Genomic DNA, 23,777 nt, shown 5'->3' on the forward strand with positions numbered 1-23,777 from the left:
TAGAAAATTCAGATTGATATAATTTGCATTCACTTGAAGACATTTTATGAATAATTGTGTTTTTTTTTTCTTCAAATTTCATAGAAAAAGTCTGTACAAAATACAAAAAATAGAAGCCGCTTGGAAACAAATCACACATCTGGGACTTGTTCATTTGTCAATGTCATTTACGAAAAGGTAAGTATCTCGTAGCATAATTTAATGAAAGTAACATTATTTAGTGTAAACTTTGATTATATGTATTATGTGTAGGAACAAGAAACAAAAGTCAAGCCCAATCTTGTTGAACTATATGAGTGTACCCATTCAAGAAAAAAGGATAGAGAGTTTTTAACCACTAAATGTAAAAGTCTATATGTAAGTAAATGTGTACGCTCCGATCATTAATTTGATTAGTGAAGAACATGAATAATAAACTTGCATGAAGTATATATTAAACTAAGGCTAACTATGACTTGTGCAGCTTGAGATGCGAGAATTAACAAGCAATGAGGCCATGGATGAAGGCAATGTGGAGGACCGAATGGAAGAAATAGTCACAAAAGTGCTAAGGAGCCTACGATCTGGGCACGTAAGAGGAATGGGATGCGGTCTTATACCTACCTCTTTAAGTACTTCATCTCAAGCGCAATCGTTCACCCACTCCGACAACCATGACGAGTGTAGGAAAAGACAAGAAGATACTCAAAGTGAACTTCAACAGACTAGAATCGAACTTCAACAGACAAGGGACACTCTGCAAGCCACTGTTGATCAAACGAACAAATTGCAAGCCACTGTTGAGTTCTTAATGTCACGTATTGGAGGGTTAGTGAAACTTTACCTATGCATTAATTCTACAAAAACACACATATTAAGTAATAGTTAAAAAGCTTATTGATCATTATATGAAATTCTATTCTTCTTAGGTCTAGAGGGAGCTTGATTGGAGGTGAATCAAGTCAAGCCAACAATTGAGGGAGCTTTGGAATAACCATCTATTTAGGATGTACTTTTTGATACCACCTATTTGGGATATATTTTTTGATACTGTGTATTTGGATAGTTGTTGGTACTTTTTATTTGCTACTGTGTATTTGAGTATTGGTTGGTACTTTATGTTTGGTAATGTATATATGTTGGTACTTTTTATTTGGTTTATATTATGTTAAGATATTCGCAAAATTTTTTGTTCAAGAACTTTTGAGTTAGTAAATCTCCCTTGACATGTTTATCAAGGTTAAAGAACTTTGAGTAAACAATGTAAGGGAGTAATAATATCTTTCTAAATTTTCTTTTTAAGTGTATACAAGATGACAAGAGTACAAGAAAGTTAAACCACCCAAGCAGGTTCTCACTTTGATATGTTTCATGAAAAAAAACATTTTTAGTATCTCTTTCTCTATCATGATGGGTTTCATTTTCATTGTCTCTGATACTATATATTGTTTCATTATGGTAGATTACTCAAATTGCTTATGAGGATGAATTGGCAAGGAAAATAATGCAGATAAGTACTTTATTTTTAGTTCTGGAATTTTGCTAACCATGGATTGTAAAACATATATTTAATAGTTTTCTCCCTTAGCAGGTTTGGTTCATGGGATAGTTCTCACATATTTTTGATAATTTTGATGAGGTTAGTCCTTTTGAGTTACGTTTCTTGTGGGCATTTAGATTAGTTTGAAGATTGTTGTCTAATGTCGTGAAGTAGTGTTAATGCATAGTAGTCTTCTCCAAGAGGTGTTAAACTTTTAAACTTTGCCAGTATTTGTGGTTTTCGACTTGTGTTTGCAATGATAGGTGTCATTTTGTAGTTTTAAGCCATTATTCATGATATGTTTGGCAAGTCTCAAGATTTAATTTACTTTAAGATTTTGATATGAAGCTTTTGGGATGTGGTTGTGGGGATGGAATGGGGTTTGCATAATCTCCCATCTCCTAGAAATTTGTATGTTGCTGACAAATCTGAAGATGTGGTGTCTTTTCCCTCCTTATAGAGAGAATCATCACCAACTCTCTCTCTCTCTCTCTCTCTCTCTCTCTCTATCTCTGGTTATCGATCTCTCCATCGATCTCTCTTTTCTCCCTATTTTTCCATTGCAAATCTGGCTATCCAACTAGCTATCCACAATGAAAGATATTATCCTGAATAAATAATTAGCCTTTAATTTTCTAGCTGTAAACAAATTACAAAACGGTTACTTCTTTGCCCAAGATACTAGACATTTTCTTGACTGGCCTGTTGTTGTCAATCCTATTGCCTTATCCAGCACCACCTTCTTAAAATAATTGCAAGTATTTTATATTTTGTATGATTTGATTGTTGTTGTCTATCTTTTTTTTTTTTTTTTTGTGATTAAATATCATTGCTCTGAGCCCTGTTCTGGTGAGATGTTCTCGAGCGTTAGCTACTTTTAATAGGACCCAAGATGTTGCCATCATTTTTTGGCCCTTAACCATGCTCAGGGGCTTATTTGATGTGCACATAAGAATGACAATGTTGGTAGTCATGTTTGTAGTGCTTGTGGGTGTGTTAAGCTTGCACGGGTAAGTAGATTTGGGAAAGATATTGTAATATATTACTTTTCCCATCTCTTAAAAATTGTAATATATTGATCTGATTTAGTTATTGTAGCCACATGTTACATTTGATATGTGCAAGAACGTGTGAAATTTGTATTAACATGTTCTTGGTACAATCTTCTTATCTTAGTGTTTTCTGGTATGTGCCTTTACTGTAGACAGACTGAATAAGCTTCCAGCTCTTAAAGCCCTTCAAACATTAAAAAGTTTGTGCATCTCATGGATAAGTATATATGATTTTGATCAATTGGATTATGGGCTAATAGTAACATTAAGAATATTGTTCATCTCAGGGACAGTGGAGTTTTCAATTAGATTAAGGGGCTGATTTTCAATAAAATTAATCTTTTGATGGAACAAAGTGCTTGCTTGTTCATTCATTGAAGGTATTATTTACCTCTCCTTCTGCTCATAACATGTATAGGTGGGACTGTTACTGATTTATGTTTGAAATATCGTGGTTATCTCTAACATATTATGTATGAACGTATATTGTGGTCACTCACATTTGAACCTTATTTTTATATATTCACCCCTTTCCCTGCATCTCATCCATGGCATTGTATTGGCCACTTGAATAAAGCATGTTTATAACTGGACTAATCATGTAGGCTAGCTTACTTTCATGAGGCATTGTAACCCAAAGGTGTTCACCATGATATAAAAATTGAGTAACATTTCAATTGACAATCTAATTATCCTATGTAAATATTATGTGGCCATGGACTCACCATCTGGACTATTGCCTTATTGTATTGCTAACTATATTTGATCTTTTGCTTATTTCTCTTGCATTTCTTCACTTTTATATGTACTATTACAGCTTTGACATGGTTAATTTGAAAGAGTTATCCTTGATAAGTGGAAAAACAACTTGGTAATGGCGTTATTGCGTGCATCTTCATATTTATCCTTTACAAATTAGAAAATCTTCCTTTTGGTGTTTTGAGCATGTTCTTTTGGACATTGTGAATTGTAATGTTCATATTTCTCTTATCGGCAGACTGAATTTTTGTACTTGTAATCATTTCACTTCAGATTTTTCAATTTGATAAGCAATATGCATGGCTAGAAACTTTTGGTTGCCTTTTTGGTATTCTTTTGTCATGACTTTTTTATTGTTTCTTTTCATTATGATCATTTATATATCTTTTGAATATGACCTCATCTTTTAAAATTGCTTTCTTAAAAAAAAAAATAATAATAATAAAACATTATTAGGGTCAAATTGACCCTAATAATGTTTTATTTTGTTTAGAATGTCAGACCAATTAGCATCTACTAATAATGCAACCATCAGCGTCCACTTTAGTTTGGACGCTGTTAGTTATTTTTTTAATCTTTTTTGGATCATTAGCGTCCACCTTAATGAACACTAATAGTTCACCATCAGCATCCACTCTAGTTTGGACGCTAATGGTTGATTTTTTTTTAATTTTTTTGGAATCATTAGCATCCACCCAAGTGGGCGCTAATGGTTCACCATCAGCGTCCACTCCAATTTGGACGCTAATGGTTGATTTTTATTTTATTTTTTGGTAGCATTAGCGTCCACTTTAGTTAACCATCAGCGTTCACTATACTTTGGACGCTGATAGTTGCTATATTTTTAAGTTTTTTTAGGACCATTAGCATCCACTTCATGTGGACGCTAATAGTCCACCATTAGCGTACTCAAAGAGTGGACGCTGATAGTGGAGCGTCGACTCTACCTTCTGTTGACTCCAGCTTCAGCGACAAAAATCCACGACTTTTAGCGTCGACAATGTGGACCCTAAAAGTGATCATTAGCGTCCACTTATAAGTCAACGCTGATAATCACACAGTTGATTATTAGGGTCAGACGACTAGCGTCCAACCCATTAGCGTTCAAAAGTCGACGATGTTGTCAACAGCGTCCACTTTAAGACTTTTAGCATCTAAATAATGTCGCCCTTAATGACCTAAATTCTTGTAGTGCTAGATTTGGTTGGGGGTGGCGCGACGGCCACCCCTAGGCCATGGGGGTCGCGGCGCACCACCCCCAACCAAATCTAGGGGTGCCCTACAAGCCACCCCAGAGGCAGCTAGTGTGGCCGCACGCCACCCCTAGGGGCCGGGGGTGGCGGCAAGCCACCCCTAGCCACCTTGGGGGTGGCTCGCTTGCCACCCCTCCCCCTCAAATTTTTTTTTTTTTAAATAACTTTTATATTTTTATATTTTTATATTTTTAATTTATTTATTTATTTTTAATTAAGAATAACATATATGGTCATTCGATTGGTGATGACGTGATACACTATTGGAATCTGTCACGTATTTTGACAGAATTTGATTACAGAGACTAAATTGTTATTTTGGCATATCCTCGATAATCTCTGAATTATTATTATTATTATTTTATATCACACAGATGGATTTTTAATTTATGACAACCATATGGACTGATTTTTCATTTATATTTTTTTAATTCAAGTCTTTTTTCAATGTTTTTTTATTTTTTTTATATTCACTTTTTTTATATATAAATTAAATTATAAGTGTTTTAATATATATATATATATATATATATATATATATATATATATATATATATATATATATATATATATATATATTTCTTTATATTTATATTTATATGTGTTTAATTTTAAGGGTATTATATGTAATTTTTGTATCTAAGGTTAGGGTATTAGAGTCATTTCAAGTTTTTTAACGTGGTTGACTGACGGAATAGGGTTTTTTGGAAGAAAATGGTAGTCTAATAGGATCGGGCAGTAGGGCTGTCAATTCATGGGGGGTAAAATGATAATGCGTTGTAGTTGATGGGTGGAAAAGGTAATTACCTCTAAATTAATTGTTTTAATATTTATATTGCAATTCTTGATAATTGTTTTTATAATTAATTATTTATGAATTTATATAGTTTATGTTTCATATTTTAATTGTATAAATATATAATTGTAGTTATGGAGAAAAACAACGATTTTATTGAGCTCTTATCAAATTCTAAACGATCTTGGGTTGAAGTAGGTTTAGCAAATTTGCCCGGAGATCCTTGTTTAAGAAAAAAAATTTGCGATTATCATTCTAGAGATATAAACCAAATCCAAAGAGCATATCTACAAATAGGAGCTTGTCAACCCTTTAACCATGATTTTCCGAAAAAAGAAATTTGAAAAATAATGTGTCGTTTTAATCCAGCATGGTTCAAAGAATATAAATGGTTGGAGTACATCATTTTAAAAGATGTTGTTTATTGTTTATATTGTTATCTCTTCAAACCAGACATTGGAAATTGTAATGACCCAAATAATTAACTAAGCTTAGATAGCTTAGTTAGAGGGTTAATTTGGGTTTTGGGCCACTAGGAATAACTGAAATGACACTTTAGGTATTTTGGACTTTCTGACCAGATGTACGTTAGGATTGCTAGACGTATGCTCCTATCGTTAGTAAAGGACGTACGTAGGGGGATCACTGTACGTACGCCTGCAAATAGTACAAGGATGTACGCTACTTTTTGGAAAACCTCTAGATAATACCTGGACATACGATACAGCCTTTGGACCGCTGGGTAAATAGTACCGGGCGTACGCCCCAACAGTACTGGACATCCGCTACTTTTAAGAAGAATAGGTGAGCGTCTCCAGCTTTTATCCTCTATAAAAACTAACCCTACCCTTGCCCTTTTCTTGTTCAAACTCGCCTCCAGGCTCCCAGAATTGTGAGTGTGGTCTTGTGAGATTAAGTGTTTTGTGGAGAAGGAGAGATGTTTTCTTGAAGGTTACGTCTAGGAGGTAATCCTCTGTGCCTAACTATTCTTTCTAAGTGGTTATGCTCTTTTAATGCTTTCTAGAGTAGCATAGACGTTGGTTTGAAGCTTTAGACATGTTATATCATACCGTCAATCTTGTTAGAGTTGGGCTTAGCATTCCATTGTGTTTTCTAGTGCATGGAGACATTATTTTGATATAGGAAGTCTTAGAAAGCCTTTTGGTAGCCTTAGAAATCGATTTGGGAGGATAGGAGGACGAATCGACCAAATAAGGTTCTACCTAAAACCTTTTGGGCAGACGTACAGTATTGAGCCCGGACGTACGATCAAAAGCGTTATAGGGATGCTATTTTGGTCGACCGTTCGATAGCTCCTGTTTTTATGCTCTAGGGTTGTTTTAGTCAGACCTAGGACTAATAGAAGGTTTTCCACAGATTTGAAGGGCCCGAATGTGTTGAAGGAGTGCTCGGAGGATTTAATCAACCTAAGTGAGTTTTAACTCACATAATGCTCGTTGTTATTTTCCATGACTGCACGTCTATTTTGTGTACCAACATGCATATTTGCAGCTCTCACAATTTACATTTGTTGCACATGAACTCTAGCATTTTTGAAAAAAAAAATATGTGCTGAATATGTTAACAAAGTGAGACTTGTAAAAAGGCATGCATGTAAAATACACACAAGATAAATTGCATCGCATGACATGGTACACCGGTACGTGCGATATAATAACCATGGGCTTACTATACATGTTAACTTTATGGTTAAATGCGTGTGTTATATGGGCATTGGATCCAATGGTTGTTTCGTAATTGGCGCAGCCTTAATGTATAATATCAATACTTAATCATATGATTCAATGACAATTCAAATACTTTATTCAAGAGAATCATATTATTAATGTACAAAAATAATGTGATTCGTATAATATCAAATTAAGTAATTGACATTGGATTAAACAATGTGTTACTTATAAACACAATTGAAGTATTAATGTATTATCATTCTAATTTTAGTAATATTATCACTATAATTGATATGATTATATCACATGATGAATTGATTATTAAATCGTATGATTATATAATAATAAATAATACATATAATCATATATAATATGACATATAATCATATATATCATATGTTTTATTTGAACTTCTTTTATATGTTGTGTTGAACTTTTTTTATATGTTGTGTTGAATTTCTTTTTTTATATGTTGTGTTTTTTTTAAAAAAAAAAAAAGTTAACCGATTATGATTTAATATTTAAGGAATTTTTTTTTAAAGTATAAATTTGGGGTCAAATATTTTTGATTTTTCAATATGGACTCTTTTTATAAAAATTGGGACTAAGAAGACACTAAAAATACAAAAAACAAATGAAGGTAAAAAATACTACAGTAATAAAAAGGCCCAAAAAAAAGCCCAATTTTGAAAAAGTGGTTAGCGGGCGGTTACCTATTTCACTAACCACTAACCGGCGGTTAGTAGCTAACCGCTAACCGCCTAGCGATTGCGGTTAGTGAAATCTACAAACCGCTAAGGCGATTACGGTTAGCGGTTATTGCCAATAGCAGCTAACCGTAACTGTATTGACACCCCTAGAAACTGTGGCTATTGGCAATGGATCAGGCTTAACTATTGACAACTCTGGTTCTGCTCTTATTCACTCTCCCAATTCAAACTTTCAATTACATAATGTCTTACATTGCCCAAATGCCTCTACAAATCTCATTTCCATTCAACGTTTTTGTGTTGACAATGATTGTTTCTTTGTATTAACTGATTCACATTTCTCTGTGAAGGACAACCTTACCAAGGCAATCCTCTTGGCAGGTAAGAGTGAGAATGGTCTCTAACCGTTGCGGTTTCGAAAAGGTTCAACCAAAGCTCAACGTGCTGCGGTTGCTTTGTTAGGAATAAGAACCTCTAGTTTAATTTATTTCAGATTAGGACACCCATCAACAGATATTGTGTCAAGGGTTGTCAATGCTTTTCATCTTCCTATTTCAAATACTTCTCATTCTAATAAAATAACAATCTGTGATTCATGTCAATTGGGAAAGAGCAAACATTTACCATTTTCAACTTCTCATCGTCAAACCTCAAAACCCTTGTACTTAATCCATACTGATATATGGACCTCCCCGATTATATCAGTTAGTGGCTATAAGTACTATGTGGTCTTTGTGGATGACTTCTCTAGGTATACGTGGATTAATCCCCTTCATACCAAATCTGATGTCTATGCTTGTTTCATCAAATTCAAAATTCTGGTAGAAAAACAATTTTCCCATTCCATCAAATAACTTCAATCTGATGGAGGTGGGGAGTTCACATCCAAACACTTCCAATCATTTCTCACAAAGCATGGTATTGTGCATAGAAAATCATGCCCATATACATCTCAACAAAATGGTCTAGCTGAAAGAAAACTGACACATATCCTAGAAACTGGACTAACCTTGTTGGCTCACTCTCACTTGTCTAACCGATATTGGGTGGACTCATTCCTTACTGCAACTCATCTCATCAATATGTGGCCATCTCCAGTTCTTGGTAACACTACACCATATTTTAAACTTTATCAAAAAGACCCAGATTATCAACAATTAAAGGTCTTTGGCTGCAAGTGTTACCCATTGTTGAGACCTCTTGGCATCCATAAACTTGAATTTCGATCCATGCCATGCATTTTTCTTGGATATTGCTATGCTGGATACAAGTGTCTTGATCCTATTTCTAACAAGGTCTACCTCTCACGGCACGTTGTCTTTGATGAGCAATCTTTTCCTACAAAAGATCAAGCCACTTCTCACATGCCTTCCAAGATCAATGTCGTTGGTGATGCGCCCTTTACTCTCACTATAAGTTCCTCTCAAACTCAATCTCAAATACATGCCTCTATTGTTGTGCCTTCTCTTAATGTTATTGCCACTCCTAGCATTTATGTTCCATCTAATGCTACTAATACATCTGCACCTAGCACCTCCCTATCCCAAGCCTTATCACCAGGTTCTACCCACCATACCAATCCTCCCCCTACTACACCGTCCACTGAAACCCTTGACTCTCTTGCTCAACATACTGATCTTCCACATTCTGCAGCTACTGCACCATCTACCGTAGTTCTAGAACATCCTACTGCACCTCCTGTCATCCACCCCATGACTACTAGGTCACGCACAGGTTCTCTTTGGCCCAATCAATTCCCTGCCTATCACCTTTTTCATTCCACCAAATACCCCCTTCAACTCTTCATACCACCCTTCAAGAAACAGAACCTAGTTGTTATAGTAAAGCTTCAAAAGATCCACGAAGGCAGCAAGCTATGGTTGAGGAATTTCAAGCTCTACAATCAAATGGGACTTGGTCTCTGGTTCCTCGACCTCCACATCAGAACATTATAAGCAACAAATGGGTATATCGCATTAAGCAAAGATCAGATGGCTCTGTGGAAAGATTCAAGGCAAGGCTTGTTGCCAAAGGGTTTGAACAACAATGTGGTATAGATTACACTGAGACGGTTAGTCCAGTAATTAAACCATCCACCATTCGTATTCTACTCTCCTTAGTAGTTCAATTTGACTGGACTATTAGGCGGCTGGATGTGTCAAATGCCTTCCTTCATGGCTCATTGATTGAGAATGTCTTTATGGAACAACCTAAGGGTTTTGTTAATTCCTCAAAACCTAATTTTGTTTGCAAGCTACACAAATCACTCTATGGGTTGAAACAAGCTCCTCGAGCTTGGTTTCATAGACTGTCATCTTACTTGTTGGAACTTGGATTTACTGCCTCTCTTGTGGATTCCTCACTATTTATCTTGCATCATGGGTTAATACCTATTTTCATTCTAGTATATGTTGATGATATTATCATCAGTACTGGTCCTAATGCCAATTTAATTCAGTCTCTCATCACCAAGCTGCAGGTGGAGTTTCCTCTTAAGGACCTTGGTCCTCTTATTGCTTTTTAGGAATTGAAGTGTCTTGGACCAGAAATGGCTTACATCTCTCTCAAGCCAAATATATATGAGACCTCTTGCAACGCACGAACATGCAGGGAGCTAAACCTGCCAAATCGCCTTGCTCTTCTGGCTCCCAATTGTCCCGATATGATGCAGAACCTTTGCTGGATCCTATTATATATCGCCATGTAGTTGGCTCCCTGCAGTATTGCATCTTGACCAGACCAGAAATTTCTGTGTGTCAATCAGCTCTGTCAACATCTTCATTCTCCAACTAGTGCCCATTTGTCTGCTGCCAAAAGAGTGCTTAGATATCTCAAGTCATCTGTTGATCATGGATTACACTTCTCAAAGGGCCCCTTACACCTTACAGCCTATTGTGACAGTGATTGGGCCGGTAGTCCCGATAACAGACGAGCCACATCAGGATTTACAGTTTTTCTTGGAAGAAACTTGGTGTCTTGGAGTGCCAAAAAGTAAGCTGTTGTCTCTCGCAGTAGCACTAAAGCAGAATATCGTTCACTTGCCATCACAACTGCTAAAGTCTTTTGGATTCGCATGCTCTTCAAGGACATAAAGATTCCTCTCTTTATTGTTCCCACGATTTGGTGTCATAATGTTGGAGCCCTTGCCTTAGCTTCTAATCCTGTTTACCATTCTAGGACTAAGCATTTTGAAGTTGATTATCACTTTGAACGAGAAAAAGTGATCAACCGCGATATTGCCATCAAATTCATTTCCACTGCCGATCAAATTGCTGATGTATTCACTAAGGGTCTCTCTTCTGTGCGGTTCATCTTCCTCAAATCCAAGCTGCTTGTGATTTCATCCCCTATCAGCTTGCGAGGGGATGTTAAACTGACTCATGAGCATGCACAATCAGCTCCTGCAAATTCTGCAAATCAAGATGAATTAGGAAAGCAGCAATATCTCAAGAATCATGCTGCAGCAGATAATGCAAATCAAGATGACAATCATAAAGCAACGGCTATGACAACTAGTCCACAACTCATGAAAGGAAAGTCATGATTAAAATGGAAATACTTCCAGCCAGCCGTTCGAGCAAATCAAAATCATGCAGAAGAAAAGGAAACATGATCAACATACATAAAAACTCATCCCGTAAAGGAATGTTCTGAGCTAATGGTGTAAATATTTTTCATTTACTTCTTCTCTGCTTTTCTGTATATATGGGTGCAAGCACCTCATTGTAAAATACTCTGAAAAATATATTGAACCAATTCTTTTCAATTTGAAGGCTTTGAATATATATTGATGGTAATAATGTTGTTTCGATTTTTTAAATATTTTAGTTTGTCTCGTATCATTTCTTTTCGCTTTCTACTGATAAATTAGTGTTGCTTAGTGATTTTATCTAATTACTAGTTAATTAGATAAAACTAACCCCATTTTCTTTCTAAGGAAGGTACAGTTTCTCAAGAGCAAGCCAGATATCATAGGATGTGGCAGGGCAAGCAAATGGTTTCAGAAAGAGTGGAGAGAAGATCACGGAGAATAATCTGATCTTACAAACACCAAATAACAAAGGCCAGATTAGGAGCAACAGTAAATTCAATGCCAATTGCTATTGCCGAAGAGGAAGAAGCCATAACAATGGTTTCCAAAAACTTCTACACAAGCAAGTGTTCGAAAGAAGATAATTTGACGACAAAGGGATGGTTAAGGTTGGTGAGTGAAGCAACCTAGTTCACGACAGAGGCAATTTGGTGTTGTACGTTGGTAGCGACAGAGGAAGAAGAAGAAGAACTGGAGTACGTGGGTGGCCATGATACTAGGATTTGAGTGTCGAACAAAATAAAAATTTGATTGTTGGCTACTTTTATTAACTGCGGGAAACAAAGAAATTCTGTTGTTGCAGCCAAGACTGCAGCAGTAGGCTACAATGCTGTTTCTAACTTTCTGGTTTGCAAATAATGTGACACGACCAAAGACCGAAACAAAACCGATAATTATATGACATTGCAAAAAATTGAAAGTTCAATACCTTAAATTTAGAGTTTTTGAAGATTTAAGGAGTAATTTTAAAATGCGTAAAAGTTCAGTGAGGTTTTGTGAAGTTTCCCCAAGAATATATCGGTAGCTTCAAGGTAAGAGTAATGTTAGAAGGATGGGACTAAGATTCTCTTTGTATCTATCCAAATGTGACTTGGCTTTTAAAATTACTATTAAACTTGAGATGATTATTATTGATAATTTTTACGTTTATTTCATTTAAACTGAAGAATATCCAATTTGTTATATTTGAGGAATATTTTTGCCCCTTCAAAAAGTGAAAAGACAAAATTAATCTTTAAATATAGTTAACTAAATACGCTCTAGTTCAAATGAGTTGCTGAAGATCATGTTCCCGAGAATTCTCATATCTAATTATTGTAAATCATTTTGAATTTTACTGATGCTCTAATAAGATGAGATCAGACTGTTACAATCTTAAAATCATTTTGAATTTTACTGATGCTCTAATAAGATGAGATCAGACTGTTACAATCTTAAAGGAGCGCGTAGCGACTCTATTACCACCTCCTCCTGTCTTTTTCCATTGAAAAGAAGAGAAAGAATACCAACTCTTTTTTGTCTCAATGCCAACTCACACTATATGTTACCTGAATAGACTCAAGCTATGATCTTATCCTTATCCAATGTTGGGGAAGGAAAATACAAACAATATCATAATGTATATATCAACATCATCATCCAACATGTCACGTTGGTAAGGTGCATGCACATGGGCTCCTCAAAGAAGGCCAAAACTATACACATTGCTCATTAGATCTCTTGACCCACTTGATCTTCAACACTTTTTTCACATCCTCCAAAATATTTTCCATATAGGTTAATTTTCTGACAAGCCAAACACCACTTTCTGACTCAGATATAAAGAATTCTGACTCGAACACAACTAATATATTGTTCTTGTTTTTGTCTTTCCTCTTCCACGGGCACGACCACATTGTTTGATCATTTCACTTAAATAAGTTTTCCCTCCCTTCTTAAATTTTCAACTTCCCCACTATTGAGTATTTTACTTTGTTCCATTGAAAGGTTAGAAAAGCTTTCGGGGTTTTATAAGAAAATTTGATTTTTGAATAGACACCTGCTAATGGTGTCACCCAGTGGAAAGCACTAGCCATTTCAACGCTAATTTTTTTTGTTTAAATTTTAAATTAATAACCATTTTCTAACTAACATTTTTAACAGTCAGAAAATGATTGTTTTAACGGTCAAAAATTGCTCTTATAATTCTATAAAATGATGATTTCAGAAATTGGAACTACTACTCTTTCGCAGTTGCACATTCTTAATTTATGATAGTATTCAGAATTTGCAATCTACGTACACAATACTATAATACGATGTAATATTGTTTTATGAGTACAAAAATTATTGTATTTCCTTTGAAAAACTTAGGGATAACTTCACTCAGGATCCCTGAACTATCATACATTTTGAAAAGACTTTCCAAATTTCAAAAACTCTCAACATCACCTCCCCTAAACTTTCAATTTGATGCAATTAACTCCCCTCCGTCAATTTTTGCCGCTAAACCCTAACAGAAACCACTAAAAAAATCAATTACCCTTCAATTTTTCTTTTTTCTTTTTCTTTTTTTTTTTATTTCCAATTTGAAATTTTATAAATGTGTCGAAGGTATAAAGGTCATTTTACTACTTTTAACGTCTAAAAACTGACGGAATTGATAGAATGCATCAAATTGAAAGTTCGGAGGGTAAAAGTGAGAAGTTTTAAAGATGACGGAATTGATAGAATGCATCAAATTGAAAGTTCGGAGGATAAAAATGAGAAGTTTTAAAAGTGAGAGGTAAAAAAAATTAAAAAAAAATTAAAAAAAAAAGGAAAAGAAGTTTAATCACCCTGAGGACCACCAAAAGATAGAGTCCCATATGCATGGTCTTCCTCATCACAGCTTTTCCACCTCCCCAACAGCCTTAATGTGGGCTGCTATAGGCTCCCTCTTGTGGGGTGATTGGTTTTCAAGGACCCATTTGATAGTACCACACATAAAGTGATCTCCTATGAATCAACAGCCACCTTTTTCTTTTTCTTTTTCTTTTTCTTTTCTAAATTACATAAAAACAGCCCCTATATGATATTTCTTTATGAGTATATTGCTTTTCTCAGCTTTAAAATATTGTATGATCAATTGTAACGACTTTTAAAGCTTTAAATTTGAACAATCAATCTAGTTTATAAAACTATAATGTCATTTACAATATCCTCATTCAATTAAAATATATATATACATATATATATATATATATATATATATATATATATATATATGCACAACGAAACAGCAACTGTTTGAGAATTTCAAGAAGAGGGATGAGAATTCATATTTCAATCAATCTCTTTTTATTTTATTTTTTTCTGTTTTTTTTTTTAAGATCACGTCATAAATATGTAAAATTGATTAAAAATTTTAGTTGTGTGAGTACATTGAAACTGTTCTCATTTTTTTTTTTAAATATTGTTGAAATTTAAAATTTAGAAAAGACACTACAACTGATTTTAAAACTTATGACAGACAGGTCAGAGCAACACGCCATCGAATATTTAAGAGGCAGTCTCGCGATCAAAGTGTTAGGAAGTTGTCACTGTATATACCCGCGTGTCAAAAGATAGCGGAGAAAGAGGAAGACACTAGGCAGAATCTAATAAGAGCGAATTCCCAACCATACAAATAAAATAAAGATGTAAATTGAGAAGAATTGGTCGAATCAAATATGAACGGGATACTGAATCTTGATTAGATTAATCAACAAGATATATCATTTCTCTTATATTAATCAGCACTCCACGAATATTTGGTGATCAGGCTTGATAGTTAATACTAGTCTTTATCAAAACTTTCTTTTTCAAATTTTTTAAATTTCAATTTATTAATCATATTCGTACTACCAAAAAAATAAAATTATCATAAATATATATTTATATATTTAATATTCCTTTGGTAAGTGGCTTTCTGGTTTGACCTATGGACATAAAAAGCACCTAAATTCTCTCCCACCACCCACAGCTTTCACTTTCAGAACCTTATCTCCTAGAAAATGGCTTCTATTCAGTAATGAAGATGATAGGCCATGGGCCCCCCTTTGGTTGGATAGAGACTAATATTTCTTACCCTCGACAAGACAACCTTTTGTGACTTTGTCCTTGCGTATGCTGCTCTGGAGTCTAGAGTGTAGGTGGAAGTACCATCATGCCACGCTCATATATCTTTAGCTTCGTGCCTTATGCTCTTTGAATTATATATGTACACAAGCTAATTTTCGGTTTTTTACTTTCATATAATGACTAAATTTAGGATATTGTTAGCGTTGGCAAAATGGATTGTTGTATCATGTTCGTATCAATTCGGTTGATTCGTGAATTCGTTTATGCCAATTCAAATTCGACACATTTATATAAAAGTGTTGAATACTCAAATTTGAATACGACACGACAGGTATAACTCGTTTAGATAAACGTATTGTTTCAAGTTGACACGACCCGACTTGTGAACACATTTAATTTAGCTGTCAATATGTTCCGACCCGACCCAACAATGAAGTCATTTTAATTTTTATAGCCTAACCAAAATGGCAAAATCCCAGCAACCAAGCAGCAATGCAGTTTTTTTTTTTTTTTTTTTAAATTGAAAAAGAATAGTGGTCGGGAGAACCGATAGAAAGCCTCTAAAACAACAAAAGTTAATTCATGGATCTATTATTAGTGTTGATTGAGCCTAAGCATGTACATCTCAACATATCTTAAAATAATTTGCATAAATTCAACAAACATATGGACAATCTATTTAACTCAATTTTAAGATACGTGTCTAATTCTAATGGACATCTATAGCATGCAATACAAAACAAATGAATGACAATTCAAAAAAAAAAAAATATATTGGGTTAAAATTTTAAATAAATAAATGGGTCAATCCGCAAAGCCGTAGGTTGACACAACATAACTCGACTCGTTTATTAAACGGGTCATAAACAGGTCAGCCAAACTTGGTTAACATAAACCTTAACCTTAAAATTACGTGTCGTGTTTGTGGGTCGCGAATTAAATTGACAGCCTTAGATACTGTAATATCTATAATTATCTTGGTTTTAATTATTCTTTATTAATTGACTGTTAGGTTTTGAAAAATATTATTAAAATAAATTTCTAAAAATTTATAACTGATGACAGGTGGTTCAATTGGGCCATCCTCAAAATAGCTGGTGGGAATAATCAAACCACCTTAAAACAGTTTCGGTAATGAGTCACCCACCTTCATCACTACTTCAGGAATGATCATGTTCAACCACCTTATAATTCGCTTGAAAATTACAAGGGTGGTGGTTAAATGGTTCAAGAAAATTTTTAAGTGGTTAAGGCATGTACTAAGATGTAGGTTTAAATCTTCGCAATAAAAAATTCTCACATATGCTTGATTAATATTAACCGCCTTGAATTTTTATTGATACCATGGTGAGACTGAGTCAGATTATGGCTCAGTCGGACTTGAAGGAGCGCATGCGGTTCTCACCGTTTAGGCCTTAGTAGGTTTGAGTTAGGCAATGACTCAGTCGGACTTAAAGGAGCGTCTGCAGTTCTCACCGTCTAGGCATTGGTGGGTCTGAGTTAGGCTATGGCTTAGTCGAACTTGAGGGAAGCAGTAAAAAACGCCTGCAGTTTCCACCGTCTAAGCATCTACCGTCTAGACCCCTTTTATATCTTGACAGAACATTAATTTTTACAATTTAGATACTGATGATTAATACAGAGTCTGTCATTAGTTCTACTTTATTTCTTAATTCATGAATTTCCTTTGAATTAGTGATATAATCAGTAGCTTATTAGATCATTAATCATTTTATTTAGAATATCTCAAAAGTCCAATTTTTAAGTAGATGTTAATTTATGTCATAATTAATCCAGTCTTCAGCCACAAGGGGTCCAGATCCAGATCCAGTTGTCTCTCCTCTTTCAAAATTCTCATAAATTCTCATTGTCAATTATCAATGTGCTCATAATTAGCCCATCCCCTAGGGACTCCAGCTGTCCCCCATTCCATTCTCCTTCCCAATGTCAATGTTTTCCTAATAAATCCTGCAAAAAAACAAAAAACAAATTAAATACCTAATAAATAAACCAAATATTTAATAAATTTTTATATATATAAAAAAAATAAAAAATAAAATAAAAAAGTGAAAGGGTGAAAGAAACCAGAACCTGGTATACAATTACGGCAGATGAACGGACGGACGGACGGCGTACGTAGCTAACGACCTTAAACAAAGCACGAATGAACGGCGTGAACGGAGAACCAAACGGCAAGAGTAACGGGGAGTACGCACAGCACAACCCAAAAGAAGAAGAAAATCGTGTAACGGAGAAACCAGGGACGACGCCGGCAAACAGCACAGGACACCGAATGATGCCAGGCCCAATATCCATGTTTATCTAATTCTGAATGGAATCTCTCGTTAACCTCAATTTAATTTAGATTAAAATTTAAATTTAAAGTTTAATTTTTGTGGAATTTATTGAATTAGGGTGCGATAGCTTCGTTGAATCGCCATCAATGGCCGCCATGACATATAGCAATTTTATATATCTATACAGACAGGTGTATGTCTCATAGTTCCTCAAATCGAATTTCGGTCACCGGATTACACAAAAAAAAATCCAAGTCCGCTCCGAATCATCAACTTATCCGACCCGATCAGATCACAAAACATTTCGCTGTTATCTGACTCTTCAAGGACAGGAAAGCCGAGGAATCTGACGCCGCCGCCGTTGCCGTCGCCGTCAGAGAACCGTCAAAACACATTAATCGATCAACGTACCCTAAATCATTCCTCGGCTTTGGACATGTTGGAGAGCCGGCTCGGCCTCGGCTGGAAATCGGATCGCCGGCGCTGCTGGTGCGAAGAGGGCCGAATCAAAGCGGCCAAGGCTCGCTTCACCAAATCACCTTCGACGCCGCCGATCCTCACCAGCGAGTTCGTCATGGCCGATCGCCGGGCGTTCAGCCTGTTCGGAGAGTACGGCACCGCTTGCTGCGAGCCGAATCCCTTGTGCAAGCTGCACCGGAACGAGCCGGGGTGCGTGGTAGGCGAGCACATACAGGTTCTCTTCGGACCCTGCCGCTTCACGACCTGGCCGCTGCTGGCACCGACGGGACGCGGCGAAACGGAGATGGATCGGTTGGGAGAGGTCGAGCGGTCGATGGAAAATCGTACGGACGCCGCGGAGGAAGAGGCTCCGCACAGGTTGACACGCGTAGGAGATGTTGAGCGCGTGAAGAACCTGGAGGATCTGGAGGAGAAGGTCGAGGTGGAGGAGGCGAAGTACGGGGAAGGAGAAGAGCGTGAGTGAGACTGAGATCCGTATAATCCGTCGGAAGGGGAGACTGATCTGACGATCGGTCCGCTTGACGATCTTCTAGAAGTTGCCGCCATTTTTGTTGCAGAAGAGAGAGAGAGACAGAAGAGAGGGAGGAATCTTTTTCTTTTCTTTTTTCTTGTAAGCCGTGTTTGGCTGTGTAAATTGGCAAACCTGACTTCACTCGAGCTATGTATTTATAGGGTTTGAAGAAGGAAAAGGCAGGGAAACGAAGCGCGAGAACAGCCGAGACATTTCGCGATATTTTCCTTCTGGATCTTTATTTCACGGTTTTGCAATGATACCCTCTTTTATTCTCGTATTTATTTTTGGGTATGCTCATTCTGGCACCTTGTTATTTCTTCATTTCGCCAGCCTATCACTCCTTAAATACATTTTGTTCCAAAGACAAAATTGAAGTATATGCCAATATTAATATTAAATATTTATTAATTAAGTTTTAATAAACGAATTAATAGCTAGGAAATATTAGGAAAGTTAATTAAATTTAGACATAAATAAAACATGTCAATAAATTCTACAAAAAAGGTGGTTAAAAAACCCAACTTACTACATTTTGATAACAAAATGACCCAAATACTACTTATTCTAGTAGTGTGTGTTCTATCAAAATAAAGTTAATTAAAGTAATGTTAAAAGCTAAATTTTTATCTCATAATTATTCGTAATACTAATATAGTAATGACAATTAATCTCATAAATTGCAACTGTCATTTTTTTTTTTACATGTTTATACAAGGGAGAGGGGAATTCAAACTAGTGACTTCCGTTTTATGAGGTGTGATCTACAGCCATTGAGCTACCCTTTGGGTACATAATATTAATATTATGTGATTATTGTGAAATAAAAATATAGTATATAATATATATACCGTTTGTTTGTTATTAGATTTTTTTAAATTTTTTTTTTAAAGCATTTATTGAGATAGAAAAATATTTTTTTAAAAAGAAATAATCAGAGCATATATATATATATATTTTGTGATACACTGAACCTAGATCAATAAAGTGGGGATAATATTAGCAAACACCCACCAAAAACATTTGCAAAAAGACAAAGCATCTACATGATGCAAGAACGTGTGCTAAAAAAGAGAAAATAATTTTTTTTAAATAGGGATATAATAGCAAAAATTCCAAAAACTAGGGATATAATAGCAATAAAACAAACTCATCAGTGTTTCCTGAGGTTACTCTGCTTAGGATGTTTAACCTGACCAGACAAGCGGTTTGGTTAGTTAAAACTGCAGGCAGGTGTACGATTTTTGGTTTTTTTTTTTTTTAAGAAAGCTGTGGGCAAAAAAAAAAACAATTTTGCTGTGGGCAGTACCTTACATATGACAGCCTTTTGGGATTCTCAAAGGAGTCTCTGCCGTCCTGCCACGTGTGCTCTCATGCGTTATTAACACGCTCTTTGGATACCACGTACGTAGTAGCGTGCCGTCCACTGGAAATTTAGTGTGACCAGTTATTTTGGTAATAATTTCACGCAGTTATACACGTGTCGTTGTCACAATGGTTCCAAGTGCAAACAGGAGCGGTGTGTCGCCGATGTTTTTGGGAGTTTAATAAATAAATAATAAATGCTTTTGTTTTTTTACAGCAAAGGATTTGATAAATAATTAACAGATTTTAAAGAGTTAAAGAGTCGGTTATGAACCTGCCCATTATTTTGGTGAAATTCGAGACTCGTCACTGACAATGTTTTTTATGACTGCGTTTTTGGCTTCTTTTTTTTAAAAAAAAAAAACATTAATAAATCAATATATAAAGAATTATATCACAACTAAAAACATAATAAGGATGTATTTGATATTATGATTTTATAGATAAAAATTTACAATTTTAAACTAAATCGTACAAAATAACGTAAAAAAATATGCATTTTTTAAATCACTAGTAATAAGGTGTTTTTCTTTTTTTTAAAAAACGCACGATTTTATCGATTTTGCAATACTCTGCTTAGATTAATGAAAATATAAAATGGATATTACTTTGTATATTAAAATGCTATTCAAATCGAACAAAACAATAATGGTTTTGTAATTAAAGTAGATAGTTAATTCATTTTAAAATATTAATGCAAAAACAGTTATCCTATTCAAATGGTAAAAATTAATACAAATAACTCTTAAAGTATGTCAAGTATATATAGTGAAATCCTATATCAAATAATAGCATACTGAATTTTTTATGAGGAACAAGACCTATCACAATTTTTTTTTTTTTTATTAGGGTGATAGTTTTGAAAAGACAGATTGTTTATCTGTTTTCCTCGTCGAAGTTATTTCACAAAGACTTTCTAAATAATAAGGAAAATAAAATAGTTTTAAAAGAAAATTTTATTTTAGAGTTTTGAAGTTTTATCAACAATTTGCATCTCCGCTAACCCAAGTAAGCATTGAAATATTTGAAAACCGTATAAACGAGTGTTTTATCTTGTTTTTTCTCTTTTCGGATGGTAAATATTTCTTAGAACATAAAATGTAAACCGAACTTATGTCTAAATTGAAATTAAGATACTGTTGCAAGTTCTTCTTGTCAAAATATTTTTCAAATCGAACTTAAGGTTCACAAGTATTGATTTTAAGTTAGTAGATTAAAATATTATCAGAAGTTACATATCATGATCTTATTTAAAAACTCTCTAATATATTCCAATCTTTCAAAGATTATTTAAAAACCCTCTAATAACAATGTCATGCCCCATTTAGCAAAAAAAATATTTTGTTTTTTATTTTCTCTTTTTAAATATATATATATATATATATATATATATATATATATATATATATATAAACATTTCTAAAAACACAAAATAATTTTCATTTTTATATGTCATCAAAACATTTTTTTTTTCAAACGAAAAATAAATAATAATAAAAAATCTCCCAAAATACATTAACCTAAAAATTGGATGCCTATATTTATCAATTTGAAGAGAACCATTAAAAACTACGTACCATCATGACAAACTAAGAAAGAGATATTGAATTGATGGTTCTAAATCATTTTCATAAATAAATCAAGAAAATGACATGGTTCTAAAAATTTTACTGTGCGTTATTAATTTTAAATCCTTGGATGGTGGATGAAATCATTTAGATGGACCAGAAAATATATATATATTTTGTGTACTTTTATTCTTCAAATCATGTGGTGGGTATGATCTTAATAGATATGGAAATGATGTTAGGTCCTCCTTTAACTTGTAAAGGTGGCATACCTAAACTCAAAGTTAGTCGTGACAAGGTCGTATGTGGTTGGAGTATAATTCACGGCTATTAGCTGTCTAAATTATTAGTAAAAAAATTTTACGGTCAACAAGAAATTCAATAATAAATTTACAAAATAGATAATTAAGAGAATGATGTGTAACATATCAGATAATACACTTTTTTTTAATAAATCTTGAACTATTTTTCCTCATAGGCCAATACCTTTTTTAAAAAAAAATAAGGAATCATCTAAGGATTGATTAACATTGTCACGGCAACAAAATGAGATTAAAGTATAATTAATCATTTTCAAAGAACCTCGCTCAAATGGTTTTTTTTTTTTTTTTTTGGTTAAGACTTTTTCTTCTAAATAGAATTTTTTTTTAAAAAAAAATTTATTTAAATCTATTCTATTAAACTCATGTATGTACTATGTTCTTAGGATATGTACAGGATTAATAATGTTTTATCCACTAAAAATTAATATAATTTTAAAAATTATTATTAAATTTGAATTTAATTATAGATAAACTTTAAAAGAATAAAAGATAATAATAATTATAGCATTACCCAATGACTCAGCTGCTTTACCCCGACAAAGTCTTGTGGGAGATTCCGAACTGTTCTGCTAATCTGCTTTATATATATTATGTAAGGGCTACAAAACAAAACGACACGTAGCATTTACGTGGTCTGACTGTAAGCCCCGTTAGGCGGCTTGTCAAGGTGGCGTGGAAAGGTGTCAACAAAACTGATAACAGAAACGTCTCCAAATATGTTTTTAACGAAATCTTTGGAATAAAGAAAACGTGTAATGCACGTTATGATTTCTGAAACGAACCCTCAACATTTTCAATCTTTTACTATATATGTTATATATGTTGGCAACAACGTTTAATCTTTAGATGTTGATGCGTGACTACTAAACCTTAATCTTCGATCTAAGATCCCAGCAAGACAATCAAATATTAAAGTAGGGCATGGTGAAGGGGAGATGAAGTACTGGCGGGTCTAGGCTCTTATTGACCTTTTATAATCACGTACAGATCGTGTGTTTTTATAAGGCAATTGTCATAAATTTTGACACTCTTTAATGAGTTGTCTTTTCATAATTTTCATTATATATGTTACTTTTCATATAGAATCATTTTGAACGTGTGATTCAAGTAAACTGTGTTTGCGCCGGCTTTCCATTATGTCGGTGAAAATGTGGGCTTTCATTCTATTAGATAATAAGAAGAACTCCGCACTCAATGTTAATCAATTAAATGTGATAAACCCTAGAGACTTGAAAGGATCTTTCACACATCTAAGAGTATATTTGAAATTGTGTTTGAGAAATATAGCTTTGAAGTCAAAATGCATTTTTTAGTAAAAGCTTCATTTTTAAGTTTTTGCAAAAAGTGCATTTTGGGCCTTTTGGCAATTTTTGGGCTTTTTTTACCCTAAAAAATGCTTTCAATTTTTTTTTTTAACCGAACGTGTACTTTTTTTTTCAAATAGACTTTTTGAGTATTAAACATATTTTTAGACCCCTCAAATACACACCCAAACATGCCTTAATTTTCAATTTTTTTTTCTTGGAAAGAAACAACTAGGCTCGAATTAAGACATCTGAACTGAATGGCTGTATTGGTGGGCAGTCCATTCACACCTAAAATGAAAGGATTTGCTAGAAATAGAAGTTAAAATTAAATAAAAAGGAATGATTTGGTTAGTTGTAATGCGGGAGCAAAGGATCACCAACCATATTTAGTATTTCTGTCTGAGAAAACAATGTACTGTTGGATTCCAGGACAGAGCTTTACAAACCAATTATTGTTTCCATATTTATCATGTT

General features: G+C 34.3%; 1 protein-coding gene and 1 long non-coding RNA gene across 2 annotated transcripts; one reads left to right on the forward strand and one right to left on the reverse strand.

Moving 5' to 3' along the window:
- The first annotated feature begins 583 nt into the window (after positions 1–583).
- On the forward strand, positions 584–1,138 carry LOC148583045 (uncharacterized). The gene is made up of 2 exons (XR_015909416.1): positions 584–807; positions 909–1,138. It is a non-coding gene; the product is annotated as an uncharacterized LOC148583045 (long non-coding RNA).
- Positions 1,139–17,877: 16,739 nt separating this feature from the next.
- LOC132165978 (uncharacterized) lies at positions 17,878–18,886 on the reverse strand. Its single transcript, XM_059576702.2, has one exon. The coding sequence runs from the start codon at positions 18,773–18,775 to the stop codon at positions 18,167–18,169; it is 609 nt and encodes a 202-aa protein (XP_059432685.2). The 5' UTR covers positions 18,776–18,886; the 3' UTR covers positions 17,878–18,166.
- Between the last annotated feature and the right edge of the window lie 4,891 nt (positions 18,887–23,777).

This window comes from Corylus avellana, chromosome 11, assembly GCF_965113065.1.
Source record: "Corylus avellana chromosome 11, dhCorAvel1.hap1.2, whole genome shotgun sequence".
NCBI classification, from domain to species: Eukaryota; Viridiplantae; Streptophyta; class Magnoliopsida; order Fagales; family Betulaceae; genus Corylus; species Corylus avellana.

Coding starts and splice junctions, on each gene's coding strand:
- LOC132165978 (XM_059576702.2), bottom strand. CDS start 18,775: ATGGCGGCAACTTCTAGAAGATCGTCAAGCGGACCGATCGTCAGATCA.